At 61.9% G+C, this 16,788-nt stretch overlaps 1 protein-coding gene across 1 annotated transcript; it reads right to left on the bottom strand.

Annotated features, from left to right (window-relative positions):
• Window positions 1-541: 541 nt before the first annotated feature.
• On the bottom strand, window positions 542-8,010 carry CSF3R (colony stimulating factor 3 receptor). The gene is given in 17 exon segments (XM_040086270.2): window positions 542-939; window positions 1,042-1,123; window positions 1,248-1,338; window positions 1,470-1,610; window positions 1,797-1,943; window positions 2,193-2,294; window positions 2,503-2,691; window positions 2,850-3,063; window positions 3,166-3,248; window positions 3,723-3,882; window positions 4,039-4,068; window positions 4,070-4,194; window positions 4,875-5,044; window positions 5,138-5,261; window positions 5,347-5,646; window positions 5,920-6,045; window positions 7,980-8,010. Coding segments are annotated over 17 exon segments (2,502 nt in total). The 3' UTR covers window positions 542-552.
• Window positions 8,011-16,788: the final 8,778 nt, after the last annotated feature.

The following is a 16,788-nucleotide window of genomic DNA, read 5'->3' as shown; positions in this document are numbered from 1 at the left end:
TGTCTCTGTTTCTTCCACTACCTGTCCTCGTCCTGGTCACGATCCCCGTCCTCGTCCTGGTCACGATCCCCGTCCTGTCCCCGTCTTGTTCCCCATCCCCATCCATCCCTATCCCTATCCCCATCCCCATCCCCATTCCCATTCCCATCCCCATCCCCGTTCCCGTTCCCATTCCCATCCCCATCCCCATCCCCATCCCCATCCCCATCCCCATCCCCGTCCCCGTCCCCGTCCCTGTCCCTGTCCCTGTCCCTGTCCCCGTCCCCGTCCCCGTCCCCGTCCCCGTCGCCGTCCTGCTCCGGTCCCCGTCCCAGTCCTGGTTCCGATCCTGTCCCCATTCCCGTCCCCATCCCCTTCCCGCAGAGGCAGACGGGTTGTTCTCAGCACCCGGGGTGTTCTCAGCACGTCCCCGTTTATTTCGGAGGGAGACGGTCGGGAAGGGACACACACACATACAGAGCGGGGTGGAGCCGGGCAGCGCCCCGGGGTGCGGCTGGAACCCCGCGGCTGGACCCCAGGGCTCCCGCTGTCGCTGCCCGGCTCCATCCCGCTCTAGTCCGCCCGGCACTCGTGCAGCTCCTCGGCCCCGCCGATGCGGAGCCCCTGCAGCAGCGGGAAGGTTGCGGGGGGCTCCTCGAGGAACCCCCAGTCCCCCGCGCCGCCGCCGCCGTTCCCTCGGCCTCGCAGGTTCTCGTAGAACCGGGGACCGGGCTCGGGGAGCAGCCGCTGCCCCCGGTACCCCGCGCCCCCCACCCGCGCGTACTGCACGGGCTCCCCGGGACCCTCCTGCCGCACGTAGGGCCGGGGCAGCGCCGGGAGGGCGGCGGGCAGGGCGGGCTGTTCCTTCCCCGCCTGCTTCCCCGGTTCCCCTTCCAGCACGGTGACCGTGGAGATGGCGGCGGGGCCGGGCTCCCTCGCCGCGAGGATCTGGAGCGGTTCCTGGGGACCGGCGGGAGGTCAGGGCCGGTGCCATCTGCCCCTTCTGCCCCTCACAGTGCCGGGGGGGCACCGGGGGGCCGGGGAGCAGCCGCCCGCTCTCACCTGCGGCACCGCTGCCGGCACCCACTTGCCCAGGCTGCTGTTGGCGGGGTCGGGGACGCTGGGCCAGAGCTGCTCCTTCACCCTGGGGACCACGGGGATGAGGGGACTCAGCGAGGCGGGCTGGCTCTCACCATCCCCCCGAGGGATGTCAGCACCCCGCAAGGCCGCCCTGTCCCACCGGCCCGGGGCGGGGCTCTGGTACTCACCGCTCGTTCTTCTGGAAGCAGATGAGCAACACCATGAGCACGACAAAGACCAGCCCCAGGGTCACGAAGAGGAACTGGATCTCAGCGTCATCTGGGGAGCGGGACGGGGTCACAGGGAGCTGCAGTGGGCACCGCCGGCTGTGCTGTGCCATGGGGCAGGGGCGGGATGGGGGCTGCAGGTGCCCTCCCGCTGCCCCCTGCCCGGGTGGCTGCAGCCCTCACCCAGCACTGTGGTCACCAGGGTCAGGACGGTGCCGTTGGTGCCGCCGGCGGCCGTGGATGCCATGATGTGCACCTTGTACAGGGTCGATGGCTTCAGCCCCCGGATGACAAAGGAGCTGTGGGAAGGATTCACGGTGGCACCTGGGGGAGCAAGGGGCTGTTGGTGTGGCAGAATCCCCCTGCCTGCACAGCCTCTCGGGTCTCTGCTGGCAGAGAGCCCTCTGAGGGACCCGTACAACCCCCTGACCCTCTCTGAGAAGGACACAGGGGCTCCTGATTCCACCCAGCACGTCGAGGTGGGTCAGCGGTGCTGCAGGCAGGACTCACTGGCCACATCGGTGATGATGTTGGCCCAGAAGATGGTGTAGCTGGTGATGAAGCCGTTCTGCATCTCCACTGGCAGCGGCTCCCAGCACAGCTCGGCCTCTGACTTGCTGATCCTCTTCAGGTGAAGCTTCGGGGCGTAGGACGGTGCTGGAAAGAGCAGGACAAGGAGGGACCCAGTGCTGAGCAGAGCCCCTGCCTCGGCAGGGAACTGATGGGGGGAGGATCCCACTCCCAAGGTGTGGGCGTCAGGACCTGCCCATGCTGTAGAGGAGCTGAGATGAGACAAATCCAGCCCCTCGAGCTGAGCTCTTTGGTACGGCCCCTGGATATGGGGAAGAGGTCATTCCTCCTTTTGGAGGGGCAAAGTCTTGGTGGTGGGGCCCCCTTCCCACGTACCCTTCTGCTGGGAGTAGGCTGTGGTGTGGACGGGCACCCCGACAGTGCCCTCGTACAGGGGGTACAGGGAGATGTTGTACCGCTGGAAAGGCTTGATGCCATCTGCAATGGGGAGCAGAGGGGGCCGGGAGTTCGGGGCACCAGCTGCTGAGACCCCCCCAGCTGTGCTGCCCCTGCCCCAGCCCGCCTACCCTGAGGAAGGAGGGAGGGTGGGGGGTGGGCTGGGGGCAGGGCTTGGTCCTGGTTTGTTCAGGATGGGTGCCAGCCCCCTGGGAGAGCTGACCAGGGACCCCTGGCAGCCCCCTCTTACCCTGGATAAAGGCTGTGGTGGCTGCCCCATCCCGCTCCATCTGCCAGCACGAGCTGCAGTGCCCCGGCTCTGTTGTCACCTGCTGCCACTCCAGGACGTAGGCCATCACTGGGGCCAGCGGTGCCTCCCAGTGCACCCAGAGGCTGTGCTCGCCCCCGGGCACGGCCCGGAGCCCGGCCAGGGGCTGACCTGCACGGGACAAGCAGGGGAGCACCTCTCCCGCATCACCCCCTGCGCCCGGCTTTAGGGTCTGCGCTCTCCTCGCCCTGGCTGTGTGCCCATGGCAGCCTGCTCTGGGGGGAGCAGAGCCCCGGGGGACACGCGGAGGTTTCGGGTGATGCCCTCACCTTTCCTCTCCAGGAGCACGACCTCGGTCGGTGCCGATTCTCCGGCGGCGTTGTAGGCTGAGAGATAAACCCTCGTGGTCCCCGCGGGCACCGAGAAGCTGCACTGGGTGTGGGTGGTGTTGCAGACGGTGGGGGGGTCCCTGCCCCTCCTCCGGGGGCTCAGGGTGACGCGGTAGCCCAGCACTCGCCCGTTGGCCTCCCGCTGCCGTGGGGCCTGGGTGCAGGCAGGGTGTGCGGGTGTTCAGGCCCTGCGAGGATCTCAGGCTCCGGGGCTACGCCCCAACAGCTCCCGCGGCCTCCACCCGCCCCTGCTCACCTTCCAACGCAGCTGCACCTCCTGCCGCCCCCCTGTCCCGGCCGGCTGAGCCCCCCACCACGCGTCCAGCTTCCCTGTGGGGGCTGCAGCGGGAGGGGGAGAGGCTGAGAGGGGCTCGTGTGGCTGTGTGTCCCCAGCTCTGTGCTGTGTCCCCAGCACTGTGCCGTGTGTCACCAGCACTGTGCCGTGTGTCCCCAGCACTGTGCCCTCTGTCCCCAGCACTGTGCCGTGTGTCCCCAGCACTGTGCCGTGTGTCCCCAGCTCTGTGCTGCGTCCCCAGCACTGTGCTGTGTGTCCCCAGCTCTGTGCTGCGTCCCCAGCACTGTGCCCTCTGTCCCCAGCTCTGTGCTGTGTCGCCAGCGCTGTGCCGTGTGTCCCCAGCTCTGTGCTGCGTCCCCAGCACTGTGCCGTGTGTCCCCAGCGCTGTGCTGTGTGTCCCCAGCGCTGTGCCCTGTGTCCCCAGCACTGTGCCCTCTGTCCCTAGCGCTGTGCCCTGTGTCCCCAGCGCTGTGCCACCTGCTCAGGCAGAGGGGACACCCTGCGTGACCCACACTCACCTTTCTCGTGGGTGATGTAGTTCCTGCCCGGGCTCCACTCACTCCAGGAGGCCAGTGGCGATGCTGAGCTCCGCCGGCACCGCATCTGGAAGCGGTACTGCGTGCCGAAGCGGAAGCCGCAGCGCTGCGCCGTGCCGGCCCGGCCGATGATGCCGGTGACCTGGTGGCAGCCGGAAGGAGGGCTGTGCTGGCTCCCGCCTCGGGCAGGGGCCGGCCCTGGTGTGGGACCTCACATGGGGACCCTCCCGCTCCCACTGCTTGGAGCAGAGGGAGGCTCCTGGCTCCTGCCCCATCCCAGTGCCCCAGCAGCACTCACCAGGGCCCAGGCAGGGTCCTCGGGTGCCCGGGTAGCGCAGCTCACACTGCAGCTCCATGTGCTCTGTGCCCCACGCCATGTCCCAGGCCAGGGCAACGCAGTCGGTCTGGAAGGGGATGGACTGGATGCTCTGCAGGGTTGGGGGGTCCAGCTTGGCTGTAGGAAGAGCAGGGGAGAGTTGGGGAAGTCTGTGGCGGGCAGTTCCCAGAGCCACAACCTCACATGTGCCTGTTGTTAATGCCAGGAGCTGCAGCCAGGGTCCTGCAACAAGAAATGGGGGGAAACCACCCCAAAACATTTAGGAGAATGGCTGGTGGCAAGGGACAGGAGCTGGTGTGTGCCTCTGGTCGTGAGCGCAACACTGGCACAGTTCTGCACTAACATCTATGCAGAGAAAACAGATCCCATGGGGCCTGGTGGCTGGAACACCCCACATTTGTGTCTGCTCGGGGCTGAGAGTGTGGCACAGCCAAGGAAGGGCTCAGCTGGTTCCTGGGCAGCCCGTCCCCAGCCCCAGATCGGGGAGGATAAGTCTCTCCATCTGGGAAGGCGCCTTTTATAAATAGTTTATGGGTACTGGATCCATTATTAATAGACCTGCTGAATAAATGGGTAATCAATTGCTGCAGGAGCTGTGGAGTGCAGCAGGTCAACTGGCAGCTCATAACCCGCCGCACGTAATGCAGCGCTGGCCCCGATCCATGCCGGCAGGACATCCATCACGGAACCCGCCCGTGAAATGTGACCTCAAGGCCCGGCGTGCTTTAATGTCGCTTTAATACCCCTGTCACCGCTGAGGAGCTTCCCCGGCCCCCGAGCTCTGCGCCGTCACTCACCCACGTCCATGGGGTCGATGCGGAGGTGCTCTGACTCAGCCGTGCCCAGGGCGTTGGTGGCAGACACCCAGATCTCCATTTGCCGGTACAGCTGCAGCAGCGGGCGCGGCACCGTGCACTGGCTGTGCCCTCCTCGCGGGGTGCAGCCCGTCACTGCCTGGGCTCTGCCCCTGCGGCAGACAGAGCGGTGGGCTCGGGGTACCCCTGGCAGAGGGGGAGGCTTGATGTGGGGTTTGGCAGGGGACCGAGGTCCTGGGACTTACCCGGAGCACTTCAGCACCACGCTGGTGGGGAGGTGGCTGTCGGTTCCCGGCTCCCATTGGCACGTCAGCCCGTAGTCACTGAGGTTCAGGACACAGCTGAGGTTGAGGGGCTTCTCAGGAGGGTCTGGGGGAGAGCAGCCAGGAAAGAACCTGAGCGAGTGCCCGTCCCTGCCGGGGAGGAGGGTGACCCACAAAGGCAGCAGACTTACAGCCTGCCCTGATCTCGGCCATGCCAACGCGCTGCCTGGTCCCATTCCACTCCACACAGCACCACAGCCTGGCCTGCGTGTGGTTGAACCGGGGCAGGGTGAGGTTGGACACCTCTGTGCCCCCAGGGCCCTGGCGCTGGCTCCCAGCCACGAGCTTGTTGTCCAGCATCCAGCTGATCCGGACCTTCCCCTGCTCCAAGCCGCGGCAGAGCTCTCTCTGGACGGTGCAGGACGCCGTGACAGCCGAGCCCAGGGGCACAATGGGGGAGCCCACGGTCACCGAGGCACAGCCCAGTGTCCCTGCAGGCAGGAAAAACGTGTCACATCCAGGGCACAGCCGTGACAAAGCCATCTCAGCTCCTCGGCTCCCAGGCAGGACACAGGGACGAGCCTCTTCCCTTAGACGGGCCCCCCATCTCTGGAGAGGAAGAGCCGAGCGTTGGGCAAGCCACCGGCGTGTGCCAGGCCCCATCCTGCCCGCGCCTGCCGCGCTGCCGCCGTTCCTGCCTGCCCGTGCCCCGGCCCCACGGGGATGGTGTGGCTGTGGGACAGGACAGGACGGACAGCACTCACCGCCCAGGTGGAGGAGCAGGAGCAGGGAGAGCTGCAGCAGGGAGAGCTGCAGCAGGGAGAGCTGCAGCAGGGAGGGTGTCCCAGCACCGCGCCCGGCCATGGTCTCCTCCGTGGCTTTGGCATCACCTGGAACGCAGAAAGCGGCTTGTCCTGGGGGTCGGCGAGGGCTGGGGACGAGGTGGGCTGAAGCAGCCGGGCTTCATTGTCACCGGCGCTTCCTGGAGCAGAAATGTCCTTTCTGTCAGCGTCAGCCCTTCCCGCAGCCCTTCTGACACCTCCGCCCCCGGCTCGGCGCCCGCACCGCCACAGCCGCCGGCGTGGGAAGCGCAGCGCGGAGAGCCCGGAACGCGGGTCCCTCCACACCGCCGGCACCGTCCCGGCCCCGCTGCCCATCCCGGGCACGGCGCCCAGTGCCCGGCCGCAGGCACGGGCTGATTTTATCTCCGCTATCTCCAGCCGCTGCCGGGCAGAGATTTACGGTTTGAGGGCGGCGGAGCGCGATAAGCTGGGAGAGGGAAGCGAATGACCGACAGCAGCAGAGCGGCACTGGCCGGAGCTGCGGGGTCCTGCCCACGCCCCTCCCGGCGTCCCCGACAGCCGCATCCCCTGCCCGCTGCTGGGAATGGCCCTGGGAGCGGCGGCTGCCTCTGGCCCTGCCCGGATCCTGTGCCCCGGGTGGGTCCCAGACGCGTTCGTGGCTCAGGAGGGGCTGCCCACACCGTGCCCAGCTCCTCACGCCCCAAACCAACACCCAGAGAGACGCAAAGCGCTCGAGCGTGGGAAGCGGGACAGCGGCCACCGCTGAGCGCTCAGCACGTGGGGCTGTCCCAGGGAGGGCACAGGTTAGAGCAGCCACGGACCAGACACTGCCCGCGGGGACCTGAGCGCCGCGCACCCACCCCTACCTCCCCTCCACCCGTACCTGGCCTCCATCCCCGCCTCTCCTCCGTGTCCGGCGTGCCCGGCTGCCGCTCACCGCCCGCCCCAAGCGCGGGGCTCCGGCTGCCGGCGGCCGGCCGTGCTCAGTCTGTTTGCTAACATGCTGCTTTCCCCACGGTTAGTTCCTCAAAACCGGGGCCGTTAGTTGCTGTGACGCTCTCAAGAAGGGGATTGCAAAACACTTCCCTGAAGTCTGCGACCCCCTCGCTGGCCGCAGGCAGGAAAGCCCAGGGGACGCGGGTGCCCCGAGCAGCGCCCGGCCTCCACCCTGCCCGTGCCAGGGCCGGCCTGGGCACGGCCGGGATGTGGCACAGGGAGTTCCTCACTGCAGCTGCCCTGGGGCCACCCCCCGGGGCTGGGGGACACGGCGGAGGAACGTGAGAGGAGGCCGTGGGCCAGGGAATGAGCAGCTCGAGGGGCAGGAGGCAAGCCCAGCTGTGGCTGCCAGCGTGGTGCGGTGCCACCGGGGAGCAGCTCACATCCCCAGGCCTGTGTCTGTGTCCATGAACACGTAGTCCAGCTTGCCCCAGGCTGAGTGGCCTGCGAGACGGCCGAGGGCAGCCCACGACGTGATGTTCCCACCAGTATCTCCCAGTACTGACCATTAAGCTGTGTTATTTCAACAGCTCCTTGCCTGGGGCTGTGCCGGGCTGCTGTGCCCACCCGTGCCAGGCTGGAGCACAGCCCCGGTGGGGAATCCCGTGTCTGGCGGGATGGGGCTGGCGTGGGGGGTAAACAGAGCATTGCTCAACCCCGCACACACTCACAGCCTTCGCAAGCACGACGGCTGTTGTGCAAAGAGCTGTTTACTCTGGGGCGGTGTTTCATCCCCTCGGGGTGCTACAGCGCTCGTGGATGTCCCCGCGCTGCCAAAATCTGGGGCTCTCACTGCCGACCCCACAAACCCCACAGTCCAAGGCACTTTCCCCCCAAATCTGCTCTGCTTGTAACTGGCCAAGCTGCTGGCGGGGGTGCGATGGGGGCTCAGCACCCTGGGCCGGGGCACGGAGGCGATGCCTGCTGCCTGCCCGGGCCGGGGGAGCTGCCCTCGCAACATTTCCCTGGGGTGTAGCAAGCCGCGGTGGCTCGGGACGGAAGCCGGAGCCGTGCGGGCTGTTTACCAGCCGAGCAGGAATATCCGTGGGTAGCCATGGCGACGTGGGCATCTCCGTGGGAACCGAGGGCGTAGCGCCGCAAACACCCAGCTGGACACCGACAAACGCCCGCCGCCCATGGGGCCCGGCCACGGGCTGGGATCGCGGTGGGGACGGCGACCTCGGATGCCGCACCAGAGCACGCCCGTCCTGGGGCTCCGCAGGGAAAGGGCTGGGCCCGAGGGGCTCCCGGAGCGCCCATGTGCCGGGACAGCCGGCCCGGAGCGGGGATGGAGCGGACGTGCCTCTGACTGCGCTCTCGGTTCCCCTCCGGCTCTGAGTCACGCTCACAAGCTCCCGGATCCCGGCCCTGGGAAGGGACAGGAATGCCAGGCGGGGTGCAGGGTGCCACCCCTGCAGAGATCCTGGGCCGTGGGTCCCGGCCAGCCTGGCAGAGGGGCTGGGGCAGGAGGATGCACGGGGAGGGGGCTGCCGGGGTGTGAGAGCCAGCTGGGTGACAGAGGGTCCCACGCTGCAGGGGCAGGGGGTGACACGGGCAGCGGCGCAGGACGGCAAGGGGAGCACGGTTTGGAGGGAGGGGGGATGCTCACAAAGAAGGTTTTGGGGTGAGTGCCGGGGTAGCGGCTCCCCGTTCATGACAAGAGCCCCCCAAGCCTCAGGCCATCAGGGAAGGGGGAAGGTGGAAAGGGGAAGCAGCTGCGGGGTTTTTCCTGGTTGCAGTGCGTAGGATGGGGGCCGATGGCATTGGGCAGCAGCCCGTGGGCATGGCCAGACCCTGAGGGCAGCTCTGGCTGCAGACCACAGGCAGCAGCCCCACTTTCGGTGCCCGGGAGCTCTCAGCTACGCCTCTGTTTCCCGTGCCTCTGATTCCATCCCTGCTGGGTGGATCATTGCTCTTAAACAGAATAAAGCATATTCCTGGTGTGTATCAGCTCTGCAGGCAGCAAAACCCAGCTCCCCTAAAGGGATTTTCCCTTTCTTCTTTTCATTCCCTACAAAAAATAGAATATTACCAGTCATGTAAGATGCAAGATCTAAGTGCAAAAGCTTCTGCAGTCCCTAATGGGTGAGGAGAGCTGGTTAATTGGTGCCCAATGCAATTAATTCAGACTACCCTCTTCAGCGCTGAGGAGGGAGCAGAGGGCTGCCCATCAAGTCACTCTGTGGGTGGGCAGAGGTGGTCGGGAGAGGACCCTTGGCTCCGGCTGGCATCACCAGGAGCCAGGGGGACGTGGGCAGCCTGTCAGCATGGAGCCACTCCAGGGACAGAAACCCATCCAGGACCAGCCTGTGTCTGCAGGCTCTGGTCCCCCAAACACCAGAGATGTCCCCAGAGCTCGTCCCTGCTGTGCCACTGCCAGCTCCTCCCCATGGAGGCAGCTGCAAGTTGGAGAGGATTGATGGCAGGGGTCCTAGAGGCTGACCTTGAACAGCTCCCGACACATTCCTGCAATTAATGAAGCAGGAGGATTAATTTCTGCATGGCAGATCCGGGGGGGCTCTGAGGGGCATGGCGAGGGGGGGCAGGATGTGCTGCCATTTTTCATCTCTACTCTGCCAAAGCGGTGCCAAGGGGCCGCAGCTCCAGCTGGGCAGAGCGGTTTGGCAGGGTGGATGGGCAGGAGGGAGAGATCCTCCCTGGGATCACCTAGAACTCGCCTGTCCCTAAGCTCCTGCCTCTGTTGCACAGGTGTCTGCGGCAGAGGAACCTCCCCATGTCCTTTGTCTGAGCCCTGTGCCAGCCTCCCACCTCTCGTATTCCTGGAAATTCCTGCTCCCTCCTGCTGAGTCACTCCAGAGCTCACACTTGGGAAGCATCCTCTCCTTCTGCCATTGCTGAAAACAAATTTCCCTTTGATGCTGCCACCTGGGCAGGGGCTTTTCAGCCCCCCACTTCCACAGCCCCTGACCCTGCAGTGCCCGTGGTGCCAGTCTGGGTCTGATCCCAGCTGTGGGGGCTGCGAGGCCACTCCCGGCACTTCCTGGCAATCAGGCTGCAAGCAAGCAGAGCACTATTATTTTTCTGCTCTAATAAACACCTCTGACAATAATAGAAAAAAAAAAAAAAACCCACCAAAAAAAACCTGAACCCGGCTTTTATCAGGAGAAAAGGATACCTGGGGATTATTTGCTCAGAGTCAATAGTTGCAGGTAGGGGCTGCCAGCCCAGGCAGGCACTGACAGCTGCTCGTGGCTGGAGCATTGCATGGAAAAGCTGTCCCAGCTGCTCCCCGCTTTGCTCCTGCTGTATGAATCCCCCCATCTCGGCTGTGCTGCCCAGGGTGACCCCCCTTCTTTCCCCATCCACATCTGGGACACGCTGCCGGTTTGTCTCTGGAGGGCACAGGGTGGCTCCGGGTGCTCGAGCTGTGGGGCAGGAATGTGACTTGGAGTTGGCACTTCTCCTCTTCCAAGGGCTCAGATCTGTGAGAGCAAAAAGAATAAAAAAAAAAATCCATGGTCAATTGAGCTAATCACAAAGGCAATGAAACATCTTCGTGAGGTTACAAATATCCCCACTTGAACCCAGTGACACAGGGAAATAGGAATCCAACCCAGCAGCCTCCAAAAGTGCTTTATTCCCCATTATTTTCATTAGCTGCCTCGTAATTTGATTTGTCCCTCTCCCGCTGCTGGCTTTTTCCACGGCCAGGAGGATTGACGAACGAAACACCCACAAATGAGCCTGACAGCGTCCAGGGGGCTCAGGAGCCACACAGCTCCCCTGGCCGCTGGGAAACGGCCGTGTCCGTGCCCTGCTGGGTGGGACTGGAGCTTGGGGTCCCCCGATGGCTCTGATGCTGCCCACATCTCCTGGCCAAGACTCCCCGAGGCTCAGGCTGTGGTTCCCAGTGCCATCAGTGCCGTCCTGGGGGGCACAGGGCTGGCACGGTGTCAGCACCACCACGGGGTGATCTGCGTGATCTCCTCGTGATCCTGTGCCCCCTGCTCCACGCTGACATCCTGTCCCCATTATCTGCAATTTCCTTGAAAGCTGTCAGGCGTCGAAGGGGGGCCCCTTCGCAAATGAAGAGAGGAGGAAACAACCAGCTCTGCATTTCCCACTAGAAATTAATCCCCCCTTCTTATTTAAAGGTATCACTGAATGAGGCCAAGTTGTTAAGTGACAAAAGAAAAATGATTCTTGCCTTCCAGGGTTATTAAAATCATGTTCTACAATTTTAGCAGCCACAAGGAAGCCCAGATAATGACAGATGATGATAATCCATCTCCAGCACAGCCTGGTCTATAATGATACTGCCCATATCTCTTGTATTACCACCAATTACTCAGTGTATAATGAAAATGTACATCCATTCTGGGGAGTTGCATTTGCTGCCTCTGAATCCAATTTCTCCCTCTCCTTCCCCCACTACTCTCCTGCTGCAGCTGGAGCCCCCACCATGCCCGGCTCTGGGATCTGGCTTGGGGGGATCCAGCCTGTCCCTGCAGGGATTTGTGCCTGGGAGGGCTGTGAGTGCCCCTCTCCTTGGCCTCCAGCTCTCGTGGCTGCACAAAGCCTGTCTGGGGACACAGGCAGGACAGGGGAGGCTTTGAAATGCAAATTGCAGGAGGAACCTGAGGAGATGCAAAGCAAAGCGAATGCTCTCTGCTGGCCAACCCAGCCTGGGCCGCCCCTCCCAGCCTGAGAGCTCCCGGCAGCCGCCCCTGCTGCCAAAATCCGGGTGGGAGTTCCTGTCCAGATGCTGAAGTGGCGTAATCGTGCTCAGCACAGCGACATCCCGCTGGGCACAGCATCATCCTGCTGGGCACAGCATCATCCTGCTCAGCACAGCATCATCCCACTGGGTAGAACAGGATCCTGCTGGGCACAGCATCATCCCGCAGGGCACAGCATCATCCTGCTCAGCACAGTGAAATCCCACTGGGCACAGCATCATCCTGCTCAGCACAGCATCATCCCACTGGGTAGAACAGGATTCTGCTGGGCACAGCATCATCCTGCTGGGCACAGCATCATCCCACTGGGCAGAGCAGGATCCTGCTGGGCACAGCACCATCCCGCAGGGCACAGCACCGTTGTGCCCAGCTGGCAGCAGCTCGGAGCAGAGCTTCCGTGACAACCCCGCTGTCACCTTCTGATGTCTGGAGGTGACAGGGTCACACCTCTCCCCCGCCACGGACAATTCTCAAGGAAAACGTACCCCAGAGCTTTTCCACCAGCCTCCCGGGGGGAAGCTGCACTCCCTGCATTTCACAGCAGCACTTAGTGCTGTTAAATCAGAGTGGGAATCACTCAGACCCAGTGGGCACCTGATTGTAACTGGATCCGCTCCTGCCGCAGCACCTGGAAGCGGCGCCAGGCCGTGTGAGGTTAATGTAGATATAAATTTCATCTGGATTCTATCGTCTTCCACTTTATTCAGGTCAAAAGAAAAAAAAAGCAGGAGGCAACATCTTTGAAGAGGAAAACGTAATCTTTTGGAAAATTGAAAATACAGATTGTCGTCGAGGCAGCGGTCTGTGAGTGTGCTGCCACCTCCAGCGCCGCTCCAGAGACCCCCAGCCTGCCCGGGGGGCACCTGCCCGGGGGTCCCTGGAGCAAAGGAACACCTTGTGCTCATGGAGAGGAGCTGGAAGCGGGAAAACTCCTGGAAAACATCGTGTGTGTGTGTGTACACATCATCTATGCACTGGAGTGGCCCTGCCTGCCCTTCCCAGCCCCCGCCCTGGTGAGCACCGCGTATCCCACATCAGGAATGAGCTCACCACAACGGGGCCAGGCCCCCTGGAAATGTTCTTCCTCCTTGTTAACACGTCTCTCCAGGGAGCAGAACTTGCCTCGTTATTTCTTAAATTAAATGCCTTTATTTTTCATAACTTTGTGTAATAAATCTGTGTGTGTTTAATCTCTAATTGAGGGCTCCTCCTGCTCTGAGCTGCTCTGAGCAGAACGCCCGGTGCCTTCCCCAGCACAACTTCATATGAGTTATTAAAGGACAGAGGTGCATCTATTAATTATTTCATAAATATTAACAAGCCCTTAATGGCTGGAATCCTGGAATAACCAGCTCCTAGGGAGTTCAGTTTTAAAAAGATTGTTAACTAGGGTTAACACTGTGGGCAATGGCAGCAGTGCCAGTGCCAGTGCCAGCTGCTGTGCTTGGATCCCTTGGCAAGTCAGCCCTGAACCGAGGATGGAGCTGGGGTCACCAGAAATGGGGTCTTAAATTGAAGGACAATAGGTTTAGACTGGATATTGGGAAAAAATTCTTTCCTGGAAGGGTGGTGAGGCCCTGGCACAGGCTGCCCAGAGAAGTTGTGGCTGCTCAAGGCCAGGTTGGACGGGGTTTGGAGCAGCCTGGGACGGTGGAAGGTGTCCCTGCCATGGCAGGGGTGGAATGAGATTGGCTCTAAGGTTCCTCCCAGCCCAGACCAGTCTGTGGCCCTATAGGCAATGCTCCGATGTGAGCAAAGTGAGTCCAGGCTCCCTCACCCAGCAGATTGGCACCTTTGAGAGAGCTCAGCTCAGGGCTGAGCCCCTGCACAGCTCCTTGAACCACGCTGAGCCTGCTCTCACTCGTTACCACCCCCCTGCAGCAGCAGCAGCCAAGCTTTGGAACGTTTATCCCACGAGAGCAGCGCTCCTCAGGGCGATGCCGCTGTGTCCCTGCGGATCCCCAGGCCCTGCTCATCCTGTGCTTCCCTTCCTGGGGACATGGAGATCCTGCCCTTGGGCCCATGGGGGCAAACTGCGGAGCCAGGGCTGGCCCTGCACAGGCTGCACTCACGGAGCTGGGAGCAGGATCCACATCTGCCCGTTTGGCAGCGCTTTTGGAAACGCTTCCCCAGCCCAGGCTGCCAACAGGGCTGATGTGCAGCGATGTCCTGGAAGCCGGGGGTGACACTGATTCATTGGGGCAATTAAAGCTCTTTCTGGCCCTTTCCTCAGCGGCGTTTTGGCATTTGATTCTTTCTGAGTTACAAGCACCTTTCCCCGCCTGGAGACATTTACAGCCATGAATTTTGCAGATCCCAGTCGAGCATAATTACCTTCTGAGCAGAGGCAGGAGATCCGGGCAGGGGCATTCCAGCCAGGAGCCCCCGTGAATTCCAGCGGGCTGTGGGAACTCGAGAAAGCGAGAAACACCGAGCTAAACCCGGGAAAGTTTTCATCCCACCCTGAAAATTCCCTTTTGCTGAGGGAGGATCCCGTGGACCGAGCAGGAGCATCGCTCCAGGGCGCGGGTGTGACAACATCCCCGCCCCTCTCCAGGCCTGGGGCTAGACAGGAGGATGCTCGGGCACTGCCTGGAGGGCAGCCACCCCCGGATCCTCTCCCGTATCCCTCGGCTGAGGCCGCCCCGTCTCCTCCGAGAGCTCGGGCACACCCCGACATGAATATTGATGGCCGGCTGGATGCGGGGAACGCGCTAATTTAATCAGGGTGACAGGAGCGGGGCTCCCCGGAGGCGCCGGCGCTGCCGCTTGCTGACATTAATGTCACTTTGTGTCACAAGGCATTTTTTTTTAATGCATCTTGCCAGGGAAATAATCAGCCTTCTCCCGGGTACGGAGGCACTTGTTTCTCATCCATTACGATACAGACGGCGCTCCGCAGCTGTCATTAGCGCACGAGAGGAGAGTCGGGGCAACACGTCTGGTATTTTTAGAAGCGTGACACGGATGAGGAGCATATTCTTGCCTTTCAAAGGCAATAAACAACCCCTGTCGTGCGACTTCCCTCAGGGCACGCAGAGGTGGCGGGTGATGCCGAGCCCACCCGGGCTCATCCCTGGGGAGCAGAGGGGGATCCCAGCCGTCAGGATGGGAGAGGACTGGGGTTTGGGGAGGGCTGGGGGATTCCTGTTCCAGTCCTTGGGAGCTGGGTGTCCTGCACTGGCAAGGACATCTTGGAGCAGAGCAGCTCCAGCCCCAGTCTTGGGCAGTTCAGGGCTGATATGAGCCGGGGCACGGGGCTGGGGGCCAGGCAAAAGCACCCCCAGACACGGCCAGGTGTGCAGCCTGTGCTCTCCTGACCAGGGACCTGAGGCAGTTTATCAATTTATGCAGTGAGCTTTCAGCTCACCTTCAAAGCCCCTGACGCCTTGGTGAGCAGCCCTGCTCGTTCTGCTCGTGCATCTTTAATCTCAAGTGAAAAATGCGGGGGTTTTCTCCCCTTTTCTTTTCACTGTTTGCCTTCAGAGATTGGGATAACAACACCAAATCTCCTCCTCAAGCAGACCCGGAGGGGCTTTCTGTTCCCCCAAAAGCACCACAATGCCCACCAGGACCGTGCCCAGCAGCGCAAGGGGGGCACAGAGTGACCAAAGCTGGGGGGCAGGAGCCAGGCAGCTCCTGTGCAGTGGGGGTGAGCCCCCCCATCACGGACATTTAGGCTTGAAGCACTGAGAGGAGCCAGACAGGCACTTGAAGAGCATTAAACCCGCTGATGAGTCAAAATGCAACTTCAGCTCCTGCCCCAGCAGGGTCCAGCTGAGGCCCTGGGATCAGCAGGGAGAACAGCAGCGCCTGGTGGGAGCACAGGGATGTGTCGGCTTGTTTTGAGTTTATTCTATTACCGTTTTCTTTTTTTTCCAAGAGGAAAAAATCGCTATGGCAACTTGTGCATCCGCGGCGCTCCTGGGAGACTGACTGCGAGTGAGACTTGCCACTCATCATCTGACAATGTTAATCTGCCGGATTTACATAGTAATTAATGTCAAGAGGCAATCTACGGCTTGAGCAATCAGAGTTTCTGTGCATTAAGTCAGACTCGGAAGGCAGCAATACATGATTGTGTGTAGGAAAGGCGTTTAACCCCTCGCGGGCGTTCCCCGGGGAGCAGGAGGGTCGAGCAGGCTCTCCCGTGTCCTGACACGGACGTGGTGCTCGGAAGATCTTTAGACCTCCCTGGCCCCGATCCTGCTGAGCTCGGGGCTCTGGGCAGCACTGGCTGCAGCTCCCAAATCCTCTTTGCCCTTGAACTTGGCGGGCTGTTCCCTGAGCAGCTCTCCTGCTCGGGTCCGGCTGTTCCTGCCCAAGCCACGCTGATTTTTCCCTGGATGCATCATTAACTCGGCACCTGCAGGATCTGTCTGTCACCCTGCTGCTGTCAGACCCTGCTGCAATAACCCAGCTCCCCCAGCAGCACCAGAGTCACCCCCAGCCCGGAGTGAGGCATTGCCCCAGCCCCAGGGCAGCCACCCTGTGTCCCCCATCCCAGCCACACCTCCAGGCTCTCTGGGAGAGCTGCAGTGGGAGCCAGGCAGTTCAGGGTAGAGGGCTTCGGGAAAGGGTGGTGGAACACCTGGAACTTGGGCCTGGAGGAGAGAATGAGGGGATTGAGGGAGGACAGGGCGGCTTTTCTGCCACACGACCAGCCTGGTGCATCCTCATCCTCATCCTCATCCTCATCCTCATCCTCATCCTCATCCTCATCCTCATCCTCATCCTCATCCCCCTCTGCATCCTGGGACAGGGCTCAGCCCCTGCCTCCCAAAAACCCTCCAAATCCCTGCCTCAAGCTGTTCCTGCAGCCTCCTCTGTAAAGAACAAAGCTCTGCTGAATCCCAGCGTCTTTTCTTCCTCCATCCTTTCAGCTGGAGCCAAAAACTTCAGAGGAGGAATAAAAAAGAAAAAAGAAAAAAAAAAAAAAAAGAAGAAAATCTAATTGATTTCTTCCGTATTAACAAGTCAATCATTAGGGTGGGTTTTTTTTTTAATGACTCATAAGCAAGCTTGACGTGTCTGTTAATTAAATAGCCATCCCAGCTCTAATCTGCTGCAAGTTAATCATTTGGGGAATTAAAAGGTGCCAGTGCTGAATACCTCATTACTGTAAGTGCTCGCC

Source organism: Hirundo rustica, chromosome 25 (assembly GCF_015227805.2).
Source record: "Hirundo rustica isolate bHirRus1 chromosome 25, bHirRus1.pri.v3, whole genome shotgun sequence".
NCBI classification, from domain to species: Eukaryota; Metazoa; Chordata; class Aves; order Passeriformes; family Hirundinidae; genus Hirundo; species Hirundo rustica.
Note: the sequence above shows the minus strand (reverse complement) of the source record. Positions and strands in the feature narration are given on the sequence as shown.